Source organism: Harpia harpyja, chromosome 4, assembly GCF_026419915.1.
Source record: "Harpia harpyja isolate bHarHar1 chromosome 4, bHarHar1 primary haplotype, whole genome shotgun sequence".
Taxonomy (NCBI): domain Eukaryota; kingdom Metazoa; phylum Chordata; class Aves; order Accipitriformes; family Accipitridae; genus Harpia; species Harpia harpyja.
Window position 1 is genome coordinate 56,450,712 of NC_068943.1, and position 17,498 is coordinate 56,468,209.

Consider the following 17,498-nt stretch of genomic DNA (forward strand, 5'->3'; position numbering starts at 1 on the left):
GTTAAAAAACCCAAACCAAACCCCCCCCACAGAAAAGAGTTTCAGTTCTGAATCTGTATTCTGCCTCAACCTGTTCAGCTTCACTCTCCATCAGGTACCAAAACCTTTTGACCTCACATGTATGAAACTTGCCACGCTACTGTCTCTTATTTCCCATCTAATAGTTGTTCATAATAAATGCCCTGCTGGTTATCCTGTTTCTGTCCTGAGCATCCTAATTATCCACCTATTCATTACTTCAGAAGCTACAGCCATCTCAGAATGGCAGGACGAAGGATCTCGTTCACAGTAACAAGGGAAGCCCTATTATAATCAATGCTGTATAAGTACAGAATTTCTTTGTATGTTCCACTGTGTGCGCACTCTGATACTTTTTTTGGACAGAGACTTTCTCTTTTTTTCTGAGGTGAAAATAGCAATTACTTGTAACCAGGGAGATTTGGAAGTTGCGAGGGATTTTGGGAATAGCTTACTTGGAGACAGACTGTGACATTTAAGTGGCTTGTTGACCCTCTGAATTAGCCTATAAAGAAGAATTCTTTCTCCTGGTGTTACACCTCAGAAACGTTTTTGCACAGATGATCAAGATTAGAAAAGCTTTTAATACAATCAGTTCAGAACATTCTAGGTGTGCTGTTTTTAAACCGAAATTTGCAGGCAAAACTTCTGTAATATTTGGCTAACTGTTCTGAAAGACATACGTACTGTTGGAAAGCAGAAAGGGTTAAGAGTTGTATTTTGACCATAATAAAAAGACATTATTTTGAAGCCTGTACAAATCCCTTTCTGTCTCTGGAATGAGAGAAATCTGCTAAAAAGCAGTGAAATTGTGATTGAAATCTTGTTCTCCTGGGACAGTGCCTCTACATCCTTTTGTGAGCATTTTAAGGTTCTCTATGGAGTGCAAAAAGATCATATATTTTGAGATAGTAACAGTCCTGACTTCTCTGAATGTAAGCCTCCTCCCTCTCCATCTTTGTGCTGTCAGTTAAGGTGTTGGTTATATTATCTAATGTATTCAGATACTCCTGAAAGACCTGGCTGGACATTTGCACTTAAACTTGATTGACGTTTGACTTGTGGGACTGGAGGAAGCCTCACAGATTGGTCAGATGATAAAATTCATCACTAGAGGGGTGAGTGTTGATTGAAACACTCCTATTGATTCAGTCCCCTGATGTGAATCATTGTCAACCAAAAAAGGGAAAGTAGCAGGTAATTCGGAGTGGCATTAGAACCAAAGCAGCCATACGTCGATATGGTCCACTAAAAATATTCAAGTTATTTTTTAAAAGAATGGGAGAATGTTGGCAGGAACCAATCCTTAAGAGCCTGGTTATTTTCAGGATCTCTCTTTTGTATTGAAGTTCTTGTTGAACTCTATCACCATTGCTCCTGAGTAACCCCTTTAAAAGGATGATAAAGTGTGTCTTTATTTGGCAGGTTTTGCCTTTATTTTTCCCCACAGTATTTCTTGTGGTTACTCCTACATTCTCACCACTCCAGAAATAAATTAATCTTAGCACTTGAAAACTAATTTGTTTTCCTCAAAATATTGTATTTTAATTTCAAATTCAGATGAGCAAATGTGATGACGTGATACGTGACATGTCCTATGTTAAGTACTGTTGGGAAAGGTCTGCCTCCTGATAGCAAGCCAAACCTGAAAGTATGTTCTGCTTTGCAGTAGCTAGCTTTATTTACTGATATCTAAGGGCCCTTCATGGTCTGAACTGTGTGGAATTCTATAATGAAGCAGAAATTCCATTCTAGACGAAATTTTTAAGAACAATATTCAGATTGGCTTTTTTGGGTAATGCTCATTACTTAAGAAAGTGAGATGGAATTTAATTACTCACAGATCTCCATTTTGGAATTTTTGTTGACATTTTAAGCTGTTGCTTCACATAAATCCCTGCCAGCTTCCCAATCCATGGCTCTTCTATTTTTTGGACGTTAAGTACAGTAGAATAACCAGTTTCCCAGGAGGGCAGGCAGAGAACGTTTCTGAGTTTCCTGGGCTCCATGCAAAGCCAATGATTGACTCATTTTTTTTTCTCTTGAACAAACACAATATTCCCCTTGACCGTGCAAGGTCCCTTTCCACATCCTCACTTACTTCTTTCACACCTTCCTGTTTGGAAACTTTCAGCACTTGGTTGTTAGGTATCTTCTACCTTTCCACAACTACATATAAAAGGCTAGTATCTACAGCTCTTAGCAGAGCCGAGTTCTTTATGAGAACTGAGCATCTGATCACTGAGAGCTGTTTAAAAATCCACTGACATACAGAATAGATGATTGTGTGGAGTGTGTATGACAGCAGAAGAGACGGGAGTTTTCAGAACACTTAAGCAATTTATAATATACATGTAGATAGTTTTTTTCCCAGTTGCTAATTAGCTAATCTGTTTGAGGTAGTACTATGATTCTTATTTTCTCACAGCACGGCAATAGGGGTAAATCAAGCAAGGTCATATGTCTTCCTAAATGTCCTGGTTACAAGTGGCCAAGGTTTCTTTCCAGCAGGCACAAAAGTATGTTTTCTTTAGGCTTCTCCTTCACCCAAGCCCTCAGTTGGCCACAGGTAATCAGGAGGTTTGACAGAAAGTCAAATGACAGAAAGCCATTTTCCTGTTGTGGTTGAATAGATTCAATAGGTGCAATGAATTGAGTTTTAATTGTATGCCACTCTCTGCTTTCGCGGTTAAGCAACAGTGTTTGAAGAATGTTTTAATTAGTGAACCTGCTTGCATTAAATGTCTTAATTTACAAATACCTTTTATGATTAGTTCCCAGCTTGGCCTCCCTTTTGTGCTAACAGGCTTTCTGTGCTACCAGTTTTGTGCTATCATAGCAAACAGCAATTTCATCCTTTAGGTTAAGGTGACAGGATATTTTTAAAATGTTGTAGCAAAAGTACATAATTTTTAAAGTTTAACTAACTGATATTAAACACTGTGAACTTCAGTCCCTACAAATAGGGGAGATCTTAAACTTAACGGGCCTCAGTTACTGTTTTTACTTTGGAGGTTTTCCTTTTCCTCCATCATCCTGTTGCTCTCTAGCTAAAAGGTTGGAATGGATTTTTTCAACCAGAACATTTCTATCTCGTAAAGCTTTCATTTTCTTAACTTTGCTTTGCTATCAGACTTGCTTCCCTACCTTTCATTTCATTACTAATTTCAGTCAATATTCATTTGTTACTGTGTTATAACATTGAATGGAGAATTGAGCTGAAAGGGAAAAATCATTTCATTCAGATTATTTCTCCGCAGTTCCATAATGCAGTATAATATATATTATGTTAAAAACTACAAATTAAAGCATTATTAATTTTTTTATTTCTGAAGAGATTAAAAGCTTCTGAAATACATTGTTTTAGTATGAGCTGTCTTCAATGCTGTCATGTGAAAGTTAGGGAAAGTCCAGTCCAAGCTGAAAGATACCTATAATGACTTTTATAACAGATGATGCAGTAATTAATTTAAATAATAGAAGGATAGGCATCAGGTACTGAATGGAGTGCTGAGATAAAATGTATTCACAGTTGTGGTATCATGCATAGTAATATTTGATACAATAAAATAATTTCAAAATAATACGTCTTTTTTTTTTAATGTTTAAAGAAGGATTGGAACAAAAAGGCCAGCCTCCATGTCCCACAAAGAGCAAAGCAGAGCAGCCTGAGGCCCTGCAAGATGATGCTGAAGGTAGGTGGTCTGATTTTGGGGGGAAAGGTTTACTCTGAATTCTTGGGAAAGAACTGGAAAACTCTCATTTAACAATGTTGTTTACACACACTTGGAAAGTTCCTTTTGGCCTAGATCATAAGATTGTAATTCTTCTGAAGTGTATTTCATCTCAAGGTAGATTCAGAATTACAAATGCTATTTTTATGTGGTGGGCTACTGATTATTGCTGATACATAATGAGAAATTGTTGGCTGTTTTATTTATAACCTGTTCTGACTTCATGTAATTAATAACACAAAATGTAAGGCATGTTGTGCAGGGCTTGGGTCATAGTCTGTGGTTAGTTAAGTTGTCCAGGTAAGTCAGCTACCTGCTGCAAAACATGGAGCAATAAAATTCTTGCTTTCCTTTTCTACAAGAAATTTTTGCTGTATGTCTTTCCACTCCAGTCATGGTGTTTATGGCTCTAGACGTTATGCAGTGTATTACATCTATCCATGGTCAGAAGTTACAGGTGCTTAACTTTATGCCTATACTGTTGTTCCTGTAAGAGTGCTTTCCTGCACTTGAGTCTTCACAGGACACCTTGTCCATGTGTACAGAGGTAAAAGTGGTCTATGTTGTTCTAAAATTGGATCAAAGTATCTTTTCTTAATCCGTATCTCATTGGGAGTGTTGTTAAAAAATGTTGACATCAAAGACTTACTTTCAGAGTGGAGAGTTTCGCGTTGCTCTCCTGTGTGTGGAAGAGCAAAATGCTCCAATGCTGGAGAATTCCCCTTACATGAAATAGTTAAAAGGATGAACCTTAATCTTTAATCCATGACAGTTCCTTATCATGGATTCTCTTTGACCTAATGTTCCTCAAATGACACATCTTATTCTGCACCTCAACCAGTGGCTCCACAATCTTCACCATTTTGACCTAGCACTGTGCATTCAGCTCCTAAAATATTCTGACTGGGGTATAGTGTGAGTCATAAAGGGCAGAAAAATGTTAACATCTATCACTTTAAGTAACTGCTAGTAACATCCTGTTACTAACATTGTGACTGGTTGTTAATGGCAAGTACTTAAAGCAATAGCTGTCATCGCCTGGAAGGTGTAGGGGGACCCAAGAAATCTCATCCTGCCTGGTCATCTTTCCTTTCATGCTGCACTAAACCCAGCTGAAATTAAAATACTAGGTTTATGTTTGGATTAGAGAATTCAGTGATGGCAAACCACATGTCAATTTGTATGCAGGTTAAACGGCATGTAGGATTGTGGTGTCATTTTCCATATTCCTAAATAGGCGAAACAATAATAGTTTTTATGATATATTTTTATATAGAGTGTGGCTAAAATCTTTCATTATATGAGTGTCTTTTAAAAAAAAAAAGAGGGGAAAAAAAAGTGTTGCAAAACTGTAAGGTTTTCCTTCCGTTGGAAAAATAACTGATGTTGTTCCACTATTTCTGTGGCTTACTAGATACAGTTTCCTAGTTTACTATGCCTGTCAATGTTTCCTGGTGACCTACAGTTCACTTTGTGGAGACAAACAAATGCATTGGAAGGGTGAAGTAAATAGTATGGCAATAGAATGAGTGCATTACCCTCGAGCTGTAAAATGCCTGAACTCCTTGAATTTGATGCTGTACAGTAGCTTTTGCTGATGCAGAATTGAGGCCTGTAACACATAATCACTGCTGCAGAATTTAATCTAGGCAGTGATGGAGTCGTATTCTCTGTAGGCAGGAATCAGGCCTGTAATGTTGAGGACTGAAAGTCTAAATTTAGACTTGAGGGTTGTTGTGATGGGGCGGGTGGGGGGAGGTTTTTAAAGTGTTTGCTGAGGGGGACTGGGGAAGAAACCTGGATCAGGTTTCTGTGGCGTTACCTGTGCCTCTGTTCTGAAGAGGAGTCAAGCAGTTAGGCTCCAGACACTGAATTCCTATAAAGTTGCCGAGTGGCTAGAGTCTAATGTAACACACCTGTGAGACATTTCCATTTAAATAAATGCGATTTGCACACATTTGTCTGAGAGTAGGTTTTAGTTTCTACTGTTCTAATTATTAGCTGTTGGTTTTGACTAATTAAAAGAACTTTTAATGGGGAGCCTTGAAGATTATGAAAGCTGTGAATATGTGACATGAACCAGAACTACATGTCTGAGTAATTTTATTTAGGTAGGAGTTTGTCTTCACTTCCAAAAAGCTGCCTTTTTCTTTTTTTTTTTTTCCTTTTTCTTTTTTTAAAGAACTTCTGAGTAGCTAATGCATATAAACAGTCTCAAATAAAACACAATAAAGCCAAACTCTGCCTGAGGTCAGTTTTGTTGAATTTTCCTCATGGTAAAACTGAAGTGCTTTGTGTTTAGCGTATTTTAACTTTGGCATAGTTCACATGCTTTAGGTACCTCAGGTTTAAAAAAAAAAAAAAGTAAACAAAAAAAACCCCCCAACCCATAGCTTTTAGCAATAAAAGCAAGTCCAAAGATACTTACATTTAACATAAGATATTATTTTACCCTTGGTAACATGACCAGATATAAAATATTTAACAAATATACACTGAGGCACAGGAAGAACCAGATATTTTTTCCTCTGCTTAGTTGTCAGTGTCCTTTTAGACTGCAGATGGGAATACAACTTGCTATTTTAACAGCCTCATGCATGCCCTTGTGGCAGTCTGTAAAAACTATTCCACTGAGTTCAGTAATATTTCTGCTGTAATATTTTTCTCCAGCACACTAAGCTGGTTCATTGGCTAGAGGTAATGGAGCAATATCTTTTCAGTGCATGTAAAAACCTCCACAGAAGATCAGGGAAAGTAGGCTCCTTCATTATTACCCTCTCTGCAATCAAGGAAAGTCAAGTAAGTGGCTGTATGTAAGGAGCTTGTTTTGCAGTAAGCTAAAATAAACACTTGACATGCTGATGAAAGCAATTTTATACTGAACCTCTAAAGTATTAATGGTGCCTGTTATTATGCTATTAGATATATTGTTCTCTGCCTTCAGACCACGGATAGAGAAAAGCAAGTGTGAACTGCATAGCAGATTCTCCTGTCAGTGGTTGTATTCAGTAGTTTTTCGTTGTAGCGCAGGTTATTGTCTAGGGAAATGGATAGACTGGATACATGGAGAAACACTCTTTACTCCCAGGTTCCCTGCAGTATTTCTGGTTTGACATGTGCAAACATGCAGTATAATTTTCTTTTTTTGTTTTTCTACCCACCCTCCCACCCCCCCAGGTCCTGGGAGAGTAAAATCAGCCAGTGATAATTTTGCCTTTCCCCTCAGTCAGGTGTACTCAGTGATTGAGTGATTGTAAAGTCTCAGGTGAGAAAATTATGTTCGGCACGAAACAAAACTTAGCACGTCTTACTTCAATATCTTCCTAACACAATCCTAAAGTAATTACATAGACAAAATGGCAGTACTTGTCACAGCATAGCAGCAACGAGTTAGCACAAATGCCACAGGTCACCTGTTCTCATCCTACTGATTGTCACCAAGCAAAAGCAAACAATTTTTACAAAAGTCTAACAAAACAAAGATTTAAAATGTTCCCTATTTCTCTTAGCTACCTGCCCAAATGTCCTCCTGTATGTACTGAATGGCGAAGTGTGTGCAACAGATTTTCTTGATACTGGGAAAAGGAAAACTGTCCTTTCCTTCCTTACAGGATTTCTCAGATATAATACGGAGCCTGCCCAAGAGCTGCCCCATCTGTTCCCACCATGGTCTGCAGGTGATCAATATTGTATCAAAGACGACTAATACATCTAATAACAGCAGCACAAATGCCTGATCTTTCTCCTCCTCCAGGAGAAAGATAATCAATCCATGCAGCAAAAGCCATTTCTGTGCCTCCTGAGGTCAGGATCTTCCATGCCCTCCCTCGAGGGACAGAACTGGAGCTCTGCAAGTTGTCTTGCTCCAGCTTTTCTCATAAGCTTCTCCCCAAATGAATGACCAGATTCTTCCTGATAGATTGATAAGTTGTTGGTCTCATGCAATCACCTTAGCTGAGGTTCAGTGTATGTGCAAGGAGCTGGTCTGTTGGAATTGCTCATCTGGGATGAACTTTGTCTGCTTCCTGTTCACTTGGTGGGGAAGAGAACAGTTTGATGGATAAGCCAGGCCAGGAAGGTCAAAATGAACACAAATCAGCTTTAAGATAGTGGGTAGCGTTGGTTCCTTTGCCTGATGGGGTCATCACACTATTGACCCCTTGGCTTTCAAGGGCAACGTCAAATGTCTGAAATGTTGCTCGGCAGTGTCAGGAGTCCGAGGCTCACCAGCAGGCTCCTGCCTTGCTCGGTGGATGCTCTGTCCATGAGAGATGTCAGTCTAGTGATTGGAGTAGACAGTAGAAATGAGACAAAATTAAGTCACAACTTATCTCGAAAACTCCTTGGTTCAGCATGTTACGGTGATTAGGTAAGATGCTCACCAAGAGGGAGACACCCTGGCTCCTCATCCCTTCTCCCCAAAAGTTTTTGTCCAATGACAAAAAGTGCATAGTCTTGGGACTAGAAAATAAAACTCATTTTATGGCTTAGTCCTTTAATTGTGAGATTAATGTAAGGCATCCCCTTCCTGGTTCTCCTTTATATACCACAAATTCTGCAGCTTTTCTGCTCTCTCCCTAGCTTCACAGAGAGGAATATAGCGTATGCAGCCACAGAAGTCAACAGTGCTTGGTTTGTGCTGCTTTCCTCAGAGGTGGGCTTAATATTCCCTGGGGCTGGGGGGGTGCATGCAACAGCTGCTGTGTTACGATCACACAATGATATTCAAAGCGTCTTTTCTAAGGGCTTGCTAATACTATGCAGGCTTGATTGTCTCTCTCTTTAAGGTATGGATTAATATTAACTAGATTCGACTTATGATTATTTTTTAAATGTTCCTTGGTTTATAGCAAGCAATTCTTTTATCATTTGAGAAATTGTATCTACATTTCTTCTTTGCATCCCACAGGGCAGTAATATTCTTCAGTAAGTTTCTGCATCACTCATAATCTACTAAAAATGAACATCTAGACACATAATTATACTTCAAAAACACACACCCTCTTATTCAGCCTTAAGAGTGCTGCTTCTTATTAAGATAGCTTAGAAGTTGCTGTATTCTTTTTGCCACCAAACCAAATCCTTAAATAAAATTTTAAACTAAGATAAAGTACTACAGAAGAAATTCCCTGGGAAGCATGTATATCAAACATGTCTGTGAAATGTTTCACCTTAATGCAGATTGGTTATATTTAAAGTGATGCTATTAACCCCTATCCACTTTGGTTGATAGCTTCTTTTTTCACTTCTGTTTTGAAGTCCACCATCTGTCTTGACTGATTACAGCTCTCAGAATACCGGGTGATCACCTTCCACTTAGCCAGGGGAAAAACAGGACGTTATCTGTATTTTTATTTGTATTTGCTCTCTGAGCAAACCCTTCTTAGAAGATGCTTTTCATTGCTGAAGTGGCTTCTACGGTTTCATTCAATTTCTGTGCAGTGGCTACACAAGACAAGTTGGAAAATGCAGCTCATTTTGGCCTCCACAGGTGATGTGCAGTCCTGTTATGTTGACTATTTACCCATTTGGGTTTCTTTTAGCAGCCAAATTATGTGCGTGTAAACCGTACCAGGCAAACAGTTGCAATTCCTGTTTTCACACTAGATGCTTCAGAGCAGATTTTCTTTCTCCTGAGAGGAGGCAAGGTGCAAAATACTAAGTTACTAAAGTGACTAATGCAGTGTTGTCAGAGGAGAATTATACACAGTGCAAAACAGCGTACCTGCAGGGGACTCATCTGTCAAGGAATTCATTTCTCACTTCTAACCATGATGTGAATAACAGTAAACCGTCCTGATTGTTCAGGTCCAGTGCACAGGGCTAGTCCCTTAATTCTGAAATATTGATGCAAAATAGTGCATGTTTTGGTTCACGTTTTATGCTGGTTTTAACAAGCGTGATCTCCTGTGTGGCTTCCCCATCCATTTCTTCACTTTGTTACATTGCCACACCACGTGATTTTGTGACCTCTATGCAAAAAATTGAAATAGGTCTCCTGTTTTATTTTGTCTGTGGCTTGGAAAAGAAGCTGTGCAATCCTTAATGGTGTGTAGTTACATAGTCTCTTAGGCACACCAGGAAAGTATGAACGAATAGTAAATTGACATGGTAACGATAAAACTTGTGATCGTATTGTGCACCTTCACGTATGGGGTCCATTTCTTTCTCTGCCTCTTAGGTAGGACTGCCTGTAGGACTAGGAGTCAGGGCTCCTCCGTTCTGCTCTGAGTTCTGCCTTGGCCTGCTCTTCAACATGCATCAACTCACATGAGTGATTTCTGTCCACTTTTGTATCCTATGATAACAGTGGTAATACTTGTGCAGCACAGTGTGTATATTTTTTGCATCAAAATGCCAGTTGTATCTTTGTCCTCTGTACAGGCTGCATATGATGTCTAGGGTATGATGTCCATATTCTGCTTATGGTGAACAGCTCAAGCTTCCAGGAGATGTCTGCTTTCATTTGTTTTGAACAGAGTTGCAGATTGTCAGAAACAGTGATGATCAGCATCTTTGGCAATGAAATTTTAAATATCTCTTGCCAGGCACCTGTACTGCAAAATCTGAGTCACGCTGTATGTCAGACAGAAGAATTATACCCAGTGAAAAACCAGCCTAGCACCACGTTCCCAGCAACATTATGTATGAAGTGGGTTGGGACAAATCTGAGTGCTCATGTCTTCCAAGCACCTAATTTGATGCTGTAACTGTTGTCCCCTGGTTCTTCCCTAGCCAGGAAAAGGTGTAATGAAACCGATTTACTTGCCTTGAGATCCATGGAGGAGTGAGGCAAGGGCAACATGCCTAGTGAATTCAGTGGGCTTTAGATTAGGCTCCTATATTTCTCAGGATGTTAAATAGGTGAAATACAATAATGTTATTTTTAACCTCTGAGATAATCCCCACGAGCTACAGTTTTCTCATTCTTTTCCCACACTCCTGGACAATTCTTGACAAAATGCTGCATGAAAATGAAAACCTGTTATTTATTATGCTGACTACTTCACTAGGCTGGGTGCATTGACATCAGCGCATTCAGGTCTGCGTCTGCAGTGAGGGAAATTGTTGAAGCAGCACAGAGGGAAGAAGTCTCACAACTCCATTAAACAATTACTGCAGATAACTCTTTACTAACCCTTCTTAAAATTTACCCCAAAGGGGTTATATACAAGTAGTGATTAAAACTGACCTAAATCATAATTTAATTAAAAGAAATTAAAATGCAAACTGAAAATGTTCAGTAACCTCAGGCCACCACCCTAATGATTCATTTTAATGCATTTGTAGTTCTACAATAATGGCCTTTGTGTGTATGTGCTTCTTGTTTTATGTCTGATATCATTTTGCCACTGGAATAGTCTGAAAATGGTTGCAGGCTGTGTGATCTTGAGTGTATATATAGATATACATGTGGTTTCTTCTCACATTTTAGGAGTTTCACTGAAGTCAGCTTATCTACTCATGTGTGCAGAATGTAACAGCTGTAAGATCAAGGCCTGTATTTTTAATTTTCTCATTAATTAGTTTCCCTCTTATCCTAGAAGGACCTTCATATCATTAGTATGATTACTGTGGCAATATTTTTGTGCTGTAGAAAAGATAAGTCAAAACTGGCATCCTTTATCTGCCAGATCTTGGTTCATATTTGCATTTGTCATAGAAGTGTGCCCCAGCTTGAATGCCAGACCGCAGGAGAGATGCACGGTCACTGGCCACCTGGAGAACCAGAGGATGCACCCAGACTTGCATGGCAAGAGCCATGCAGGGATGTAACAGGGTCAAACCTGGTGCTTGGGGATGTGGTACGTCCACAGATATGTGGGAGTGGCAAACAAGATGTGGACCTGAGGCATTGGCCCTCCTTCTCTTTTCTTTCTACTTCAGGAAGGAAGAGGTTGTCTGAAGGAACCTTACTCTGACTACATCCATAGTTGACACACTATGGATGATATAAGTACAGCTTTCTCAGTAGTGAAAACAATTTTATTATTAATAATGTCTATGTTGGAGGGTAGAAGTTGGAGAGGGTAGACTGGTTTGTACAGTTTAAGTAGAATTTCTTCATTTAACTAAAAATGTTATCTGCAATTCTGTTTTCTTCTGGAAAATGTCTTTTTTGCACCAGTTTTTGAGAGGGTTTTTTGCACCAGTTTTTGAGACATTGACTTTAGCGTCAGCTCTAAGTATGTCGCTGACTGCTTGTGAAGAAAGGTACTGCTGAAGAGGAGTAGGTGTATGAGCAAACCTGGCACTTATTCAGCTCTGAAATGGGAAGAACCAAGAGGCCAGCAGGCTATTAATATTTTTGACTAGCTATTTTTGCCACAAGAACAGTGAAAGATCTGAAAAGCCATGTGCCTCCAGACTCTCGCAGAGAAAATGGGAAGAATACTAAAACCTGCTCTGGTGCTGCTGCTGCTGAGAGTTTGTCCTTTGGACTTTCATAGGGATCTTGTCCCAGCCCCCTCCCACCTGACTGCCGGCTTGTTATTTATCATATCATCTGCTTCATTTGGGGGCTGCTACTGCATATCACTGTGCATGCTAAATACCTGTCCTTAACATAAAGTGGGCAGGCACTCACAGAGTATCCGGTTTTCTAGTTTAGTTAGAAGTGCCGCTTGCTCTGCCAGCTTGCTGAGTGTGCAGATTGATCACTGTTTTGCCTGTTTTCTACCAAATATAAATGAGGGTATATATCAACTGGGGGGGAATTTTCTTGCTGATCTCAAAGAAAAAGGCCAAGAGGAGAGAGCAAGCCGCCTATCAGGCAGTAGTCAGCTTGGCAAGGGAAAGCAAAATATATGGCCAGAAGTAGGTATTTTAGTGTGTGATGTGCTTATTTTGTTTGTACGGTGCTACTGTAATTCTCAAACTCCTGTTTTTTTCAACTGACTGCCATGCTGGGGAACAGGAACAGATGTTCCCATTTGTCTTTTGATGTGGTTCAAAATCATTTACATTTGGTGGCCTAAAATGACACGACATGCCGTTCGCCACTTTTTCTATCTCCTTTGGAGTGAGTGACAGATTGCTGTTATATTACTAGTATAATAGAAAAGCAGATATTGTGAGGACAGCTTTCACCTAAAGGAAATGCAATCGCCAATTGCTGCAGTAGTGGAAAGAGAAGGATGGCAGATACTGTAGAAGCCATCCAGTGGAAAAGACGTTTTATATTTTTAATAATGTCACGGGGAAGACTCAAGGGAAATGCACTGGGTCTGGCTTTTCTGCCTGAAGAAAAGGAGAGACGGGGGTGAATAAAAATATGATGAAAAATTGGCTTGCTACTCTTGTAAAATATATTTCCAGCTCTTTGCCTTGAGCATGTGCTACTTAAAGCCTTTCCATTTGCTCTGCACCCAACTTCAATGGAGAGCAATAATTACAGAAAGACTCTTCATCAGTAGAAGACATTCAGTGAGAGGCTCATTAGAAGGGTTTTTAAAAAACTGAAAAAAATGTTTGTCAGATGCTTTGGGATTAGTCACTTCTCCACCCTATAGTTTGCTTTCTTATCGGTGTATTCATACTCCGCTTCTTCCCTTTCTCCTGAGATGAAGAGATTCTCCAGGCCAAGCAGAGCTTAACCCTTCCTTCTGCAAGTCATGTACTGGAGGATCACTTGTCCATTCCTAATTTTTTAACATTTCCTTTTCTCTAATTCTATTGAAGTCATTTGGCAGGCACAACGCATACTTTCAATATGCTGATTGAGATTAATTTTCATGTCACGATCCAGTCAGTCTGTTGGACTGGGTCAGAGTACAAGAGGTGAAGCTTCTGCTTAAAGTCTTTTACATTTTTCTTTCTAATGGAACAAAGTGAAGTGTTAGATGGAAAACATGTTGAGAATCCAATATACAGTGCTGTAATTATTGTTCTATTATACCAGTTTTAAACAGTGAATCTCCAGTGAAATTATAGACCTAGGGTTGACAAAATGTACTGATGAATATGTGCTTTATCTGATAATGTGAAACCAGAAGTTCATTTAAACTTTCTTTTGTAGTTCTAAGTTTGCTCTGAGTAAGTGACTTCAACAAGAGGTGTAGTCCCTTGGCAATAAACATGAATGAATCCTTGAAATACCTGGGTTTAGCCAAATAACTCATGGTTGTAGTCATACTTGTTATAATGGATGTAGAAAAAGTATTGTCTAGAAATGTAGTCTTATGTTGTGAATGCAGTGAGGTAAACACTGAAATGATTTTCAGTGATATATTGGTAGTTACCATTTATGCCTGACCTGCTTTTTCTGAATGTAAAGTCCTTCTGTGCAAAGCAAAACATGTTGCACTTGGCCATAATGAAATCCTTAATGCTCTGGCACTGCTTGTTTCACAGTGATGCAATATTCTCTTTGGATCTGACCTAATGGTAAAGATTTTCCAAGTGTCACTGCACTGTTGCCTTACAGGATTGTCTTGAACATACTGTTCCTTTCTGCAGCTCCTGAGCTAGGTGACTTTATCCCTTTGAAACACGTCCTGGTGATGCAAAGGATGTGTTTTTCCGTATTTATTAATTGCTTGCTGCAAAGCTTGCAAAGTCCCAAGTCCATGTTTTAAAAGAAAAGGGGGAGGGAGAGAGAAAAGTTTATCTTCTAGTACAGCTAACTTCCTATTTTGCATGCAGTTCTCCTGTTGTGCGCGGACAGGCAGAACACTGATTTTTGAAGAGAGCACTATTTGATTTCAAGGGGGGGAGGGAAAAAAAAAGCTGGTTTTATCAAGCCATTTTGGTCATCTATGTAATGCGATTTTTTACAGGTTAGAGCTCACTAATGTGCTAAGAAATCACTATAGCTAGTCATCTATTAAGGCTGGTAAAAATCGGTACAAAGAATTACCAAGCAGGCAGGATGCCCGAGTCCCCGCTGATGGCCATCAGCCGCTCCCTGCCCACGTCTCCCCTCTCAGGTGGGGTGTCAAACTCCTGCTTCATCTCCTCTCATCCTGAGAGCAGCTCTGTGCAGGGTCAGCCTGGAAATACTTCTCCACTACTCCCATCTGCTGGATGCCGGGATGTATTGCCTGCTGGAAAGAGGGAGAGCATCATACTCAGCCTTTAAATATTAGCTGAATGCGGCATGCCACCAGATGCACGTTTGCTTCTGAAACACACACGCTTTCTCTAGTTTCCTTCCATCCACCTAATTGCTTTTGGGCTACTGCCGTTTTCTTCAACCATGTGTTAAGTAAAAGCAAGGTGGAGGCACGAGGAACTTTAACCGTGTTGCTTTAGAGAAGCTGTAATCAGAAAAACCCAGGAGCCAGAAAAGATCACAGCAAAAAATATGTATATCATTATCAAGCCATTTACAGGCCTGGGAATGAATTTCCTTTCTCCCAGTGTATATGTTCAGCAGTCAGTTTTCCAAATGCCTCATTAAGGCTGGTACTCAGCTGTTCTTGGCGTCTATCTCGCCATGCTGGGAAAGAGGGAGTGTAGCCATCGCATCTGATCCAGCATGCTGCACTGCAGCCTCTATTATTATTATTATGAAGCTAAACCAGCCTTCTCCATCGTTGAAGATACAGACTTCCTGATATATTTCTAATCGGGCCAAGCAAAGGTTAAGAGAGCTTGATCTCATGTCCATAGATGTTCCCTAGGGTATTACTTTTCTGGGTAGTAATTTGCTGTTTGGTACCTGCCTTCCAAAAGGGAGCTGGAGGGAAGAAAATGGATAATGAATGCAAATGCAAAGTAGTGTAGAAAATTGGGAATGAATGTGAATGTAAAAAGGGGAACACTGCATTCAATCCTAGCAATCTTACTTTGGTTTATTTTGCTCTCTTCTTTGCAGTCGTTTGTGGTGCATTTTTATACTTTATGCTAAGTGGCGTTGTGCCTTTTGCTTTAAAATAAAATTTGGGCGATTCTCCCTCTCCTATTCTTACCTTCCATAGATATTAAAGTAGGTTCTGCACATTGGAAACACGGCCACTTCAAGGATCTTGTGGAAATGTTACTGGAGGAAAATAATCCTAGAAAAAATCTTTATAAAATACATAGACTAAGATCAAGCAACAATTTCATCTATTGCAGACAGTGTTTAGAGGAACATACCTTTATTTAGTATGCAGATATTTCCAGTGTGCCTCCTGAGATAAAATCTTTAATCTAACCCCCCTTCCTCAATTTGAGATGTGAAAATGTGACTGTTTTAAATGTAACTGGTTATGTTTGCAGGTTTTTTCAGTTTACCTTTGTATCTCTCCCCTTTTATCACGGCACCTTGCTGTAAATTAGCGGTTTGTGCTGAATTGGTTACAATTAATATTGCTGCTGCTGTTACCAATAAAAAGATATATCATAAATAATTTTTGTATGTTTTCCTCGATAGGTGGTAACGGCACAGAAGAAAAGCAAAACACTGAAGAAACCGAGGCCCGGAGCGGAGAAGCAGGTTTGTGCTGAATTCCTTAAAGTACTTTAAGTTTTATCCACCTTGGTGAACAATAACCTTAGTCAGTGCTATTGAAGGAGAATGTTTGTACATTTTCACCAGATTAGCTCAGGTCTTGAGCAATTCTCCCATTAGAGACCAAAACTCCATTCATTATGAATGAAAGTATTGCAATGCAGGAATGCAGACTTCCCTCTTTAGCTTACCAGCTCTACGTTCTCCCTTTAAGGTGGACTAACTCTAGCTAATCCTCTAACTAGAAAGAAATAATTTTCCCTCTGTCTACAGCAGAGTAGCCCTCTGCATAGAATAGAAATGGGGGGAAAGGAAATTTGGAGAAGGAGGAAGCAGGCTTCTTTTGATCAAAACTGTACTTCTGATGATTTTAAAGGGTATTTTCAAGTTTTAATAAATTGTCCACACAAGTCTCAGGGGTTATGAAGATTTAAATCCATACAGAAAGATATTGCATATACTGCAAATGAATGTCAGAGTTCACGAGCAGTGGGTTTTGCAGTTGGCATGCTTATAAATTATAGTGAGTTCAATATTTTAAAATATAATGTCACTCTGTGTTCACAAGAGATTTTCTTTTTTTTTTTTTTTCTGTTTATGGTTGTGTTTTTCATCCTACCCAACTCTGTTCAATGCAAAAGACAACTAGAATTAATCAGTTATCAAAAGAGCTGAAGTGACAATCAAAATATCTGCAAAACCCCTTATTTTTTAAGGATTTTTTTTAGTGTAGTATTACATGTAACACAATGCTTTTCTTGTTTGTTTGGGTTTTTTTCTCATTGTAGTGCAGAATGTTGCCTACACATACTTAATCCAGAGAGCATGAATCGGTTTTCTTCAGAACTTCTTTTTTTTTTAAATCAGAATTGAAGATTGTTTTCAATATGTGGAAGATTGAGCTGAAGAAGGCCAGCCAGTAAATGCAGCAAAAAAATGTAGAAGGCCTAGATTCTTGACTTATCTTGACTTGTTTACTGCATTGTGGCTGTTTCCAGATGAGGAGTTCACTTGATGAGGGTCCTTCTTTTTGTCCTATGCATTGGGCACTGCGTATGTGGAAGTGCAGCATTTCTCCCTGCACTCCACAGGTCAGTCCTCTGCAACTAGGTGTTAACAGCCGATGCTGTCCACAAGCGCTTGAAGTCCTTCTATGTTTCATGTCCTCTTTATCACCTCTTCTTTATGTCCTCATGTGGGACAAACAGTAGGAGGTGAAGCCATAGGCACACAGTATTACAGAATAAAAAAGATTCCCATGGACCTCCGCAAACTTTGGACCTAGGGCCTTTATCCTCCCCAAGATAAGC

At 39.4% G+C, this 17,498-nt stretch overlaps 1 protein-coding gene across 5 annotated transcripts in view; it reads left to right on the forward strand.

Moving 5' to 3' along the window:
• MACROD2 (mono-ADP ribosylhydrolase 2) overlaps positions 1-17,498 on the forward strand; it is a 918,876-nt gene that overhangs the window by 844,584 nt on the left and 56,794 nt on the right. For 3 of the 5 annotated variants that reach the window (XM_052784123.1, XM_052784121.1, XM_052784120.1), the window contains exons 11-12: positions 3,630-3,713; positions 16,111-16,173. In XM_052784123.1, the coding sequence (XP_052640083.1) occupies positions 3,630-3,713; positions 16,111-16,173 (147 nt within the window). The remainder of the gene's footprint in view (positions 1-3,629; positions 3,714-16,110; positions 16,174-17,498) is intronic. The other 2 variants (XM_052784122.1, XM_052784124.1) reach the window with 2 other exon arrangements.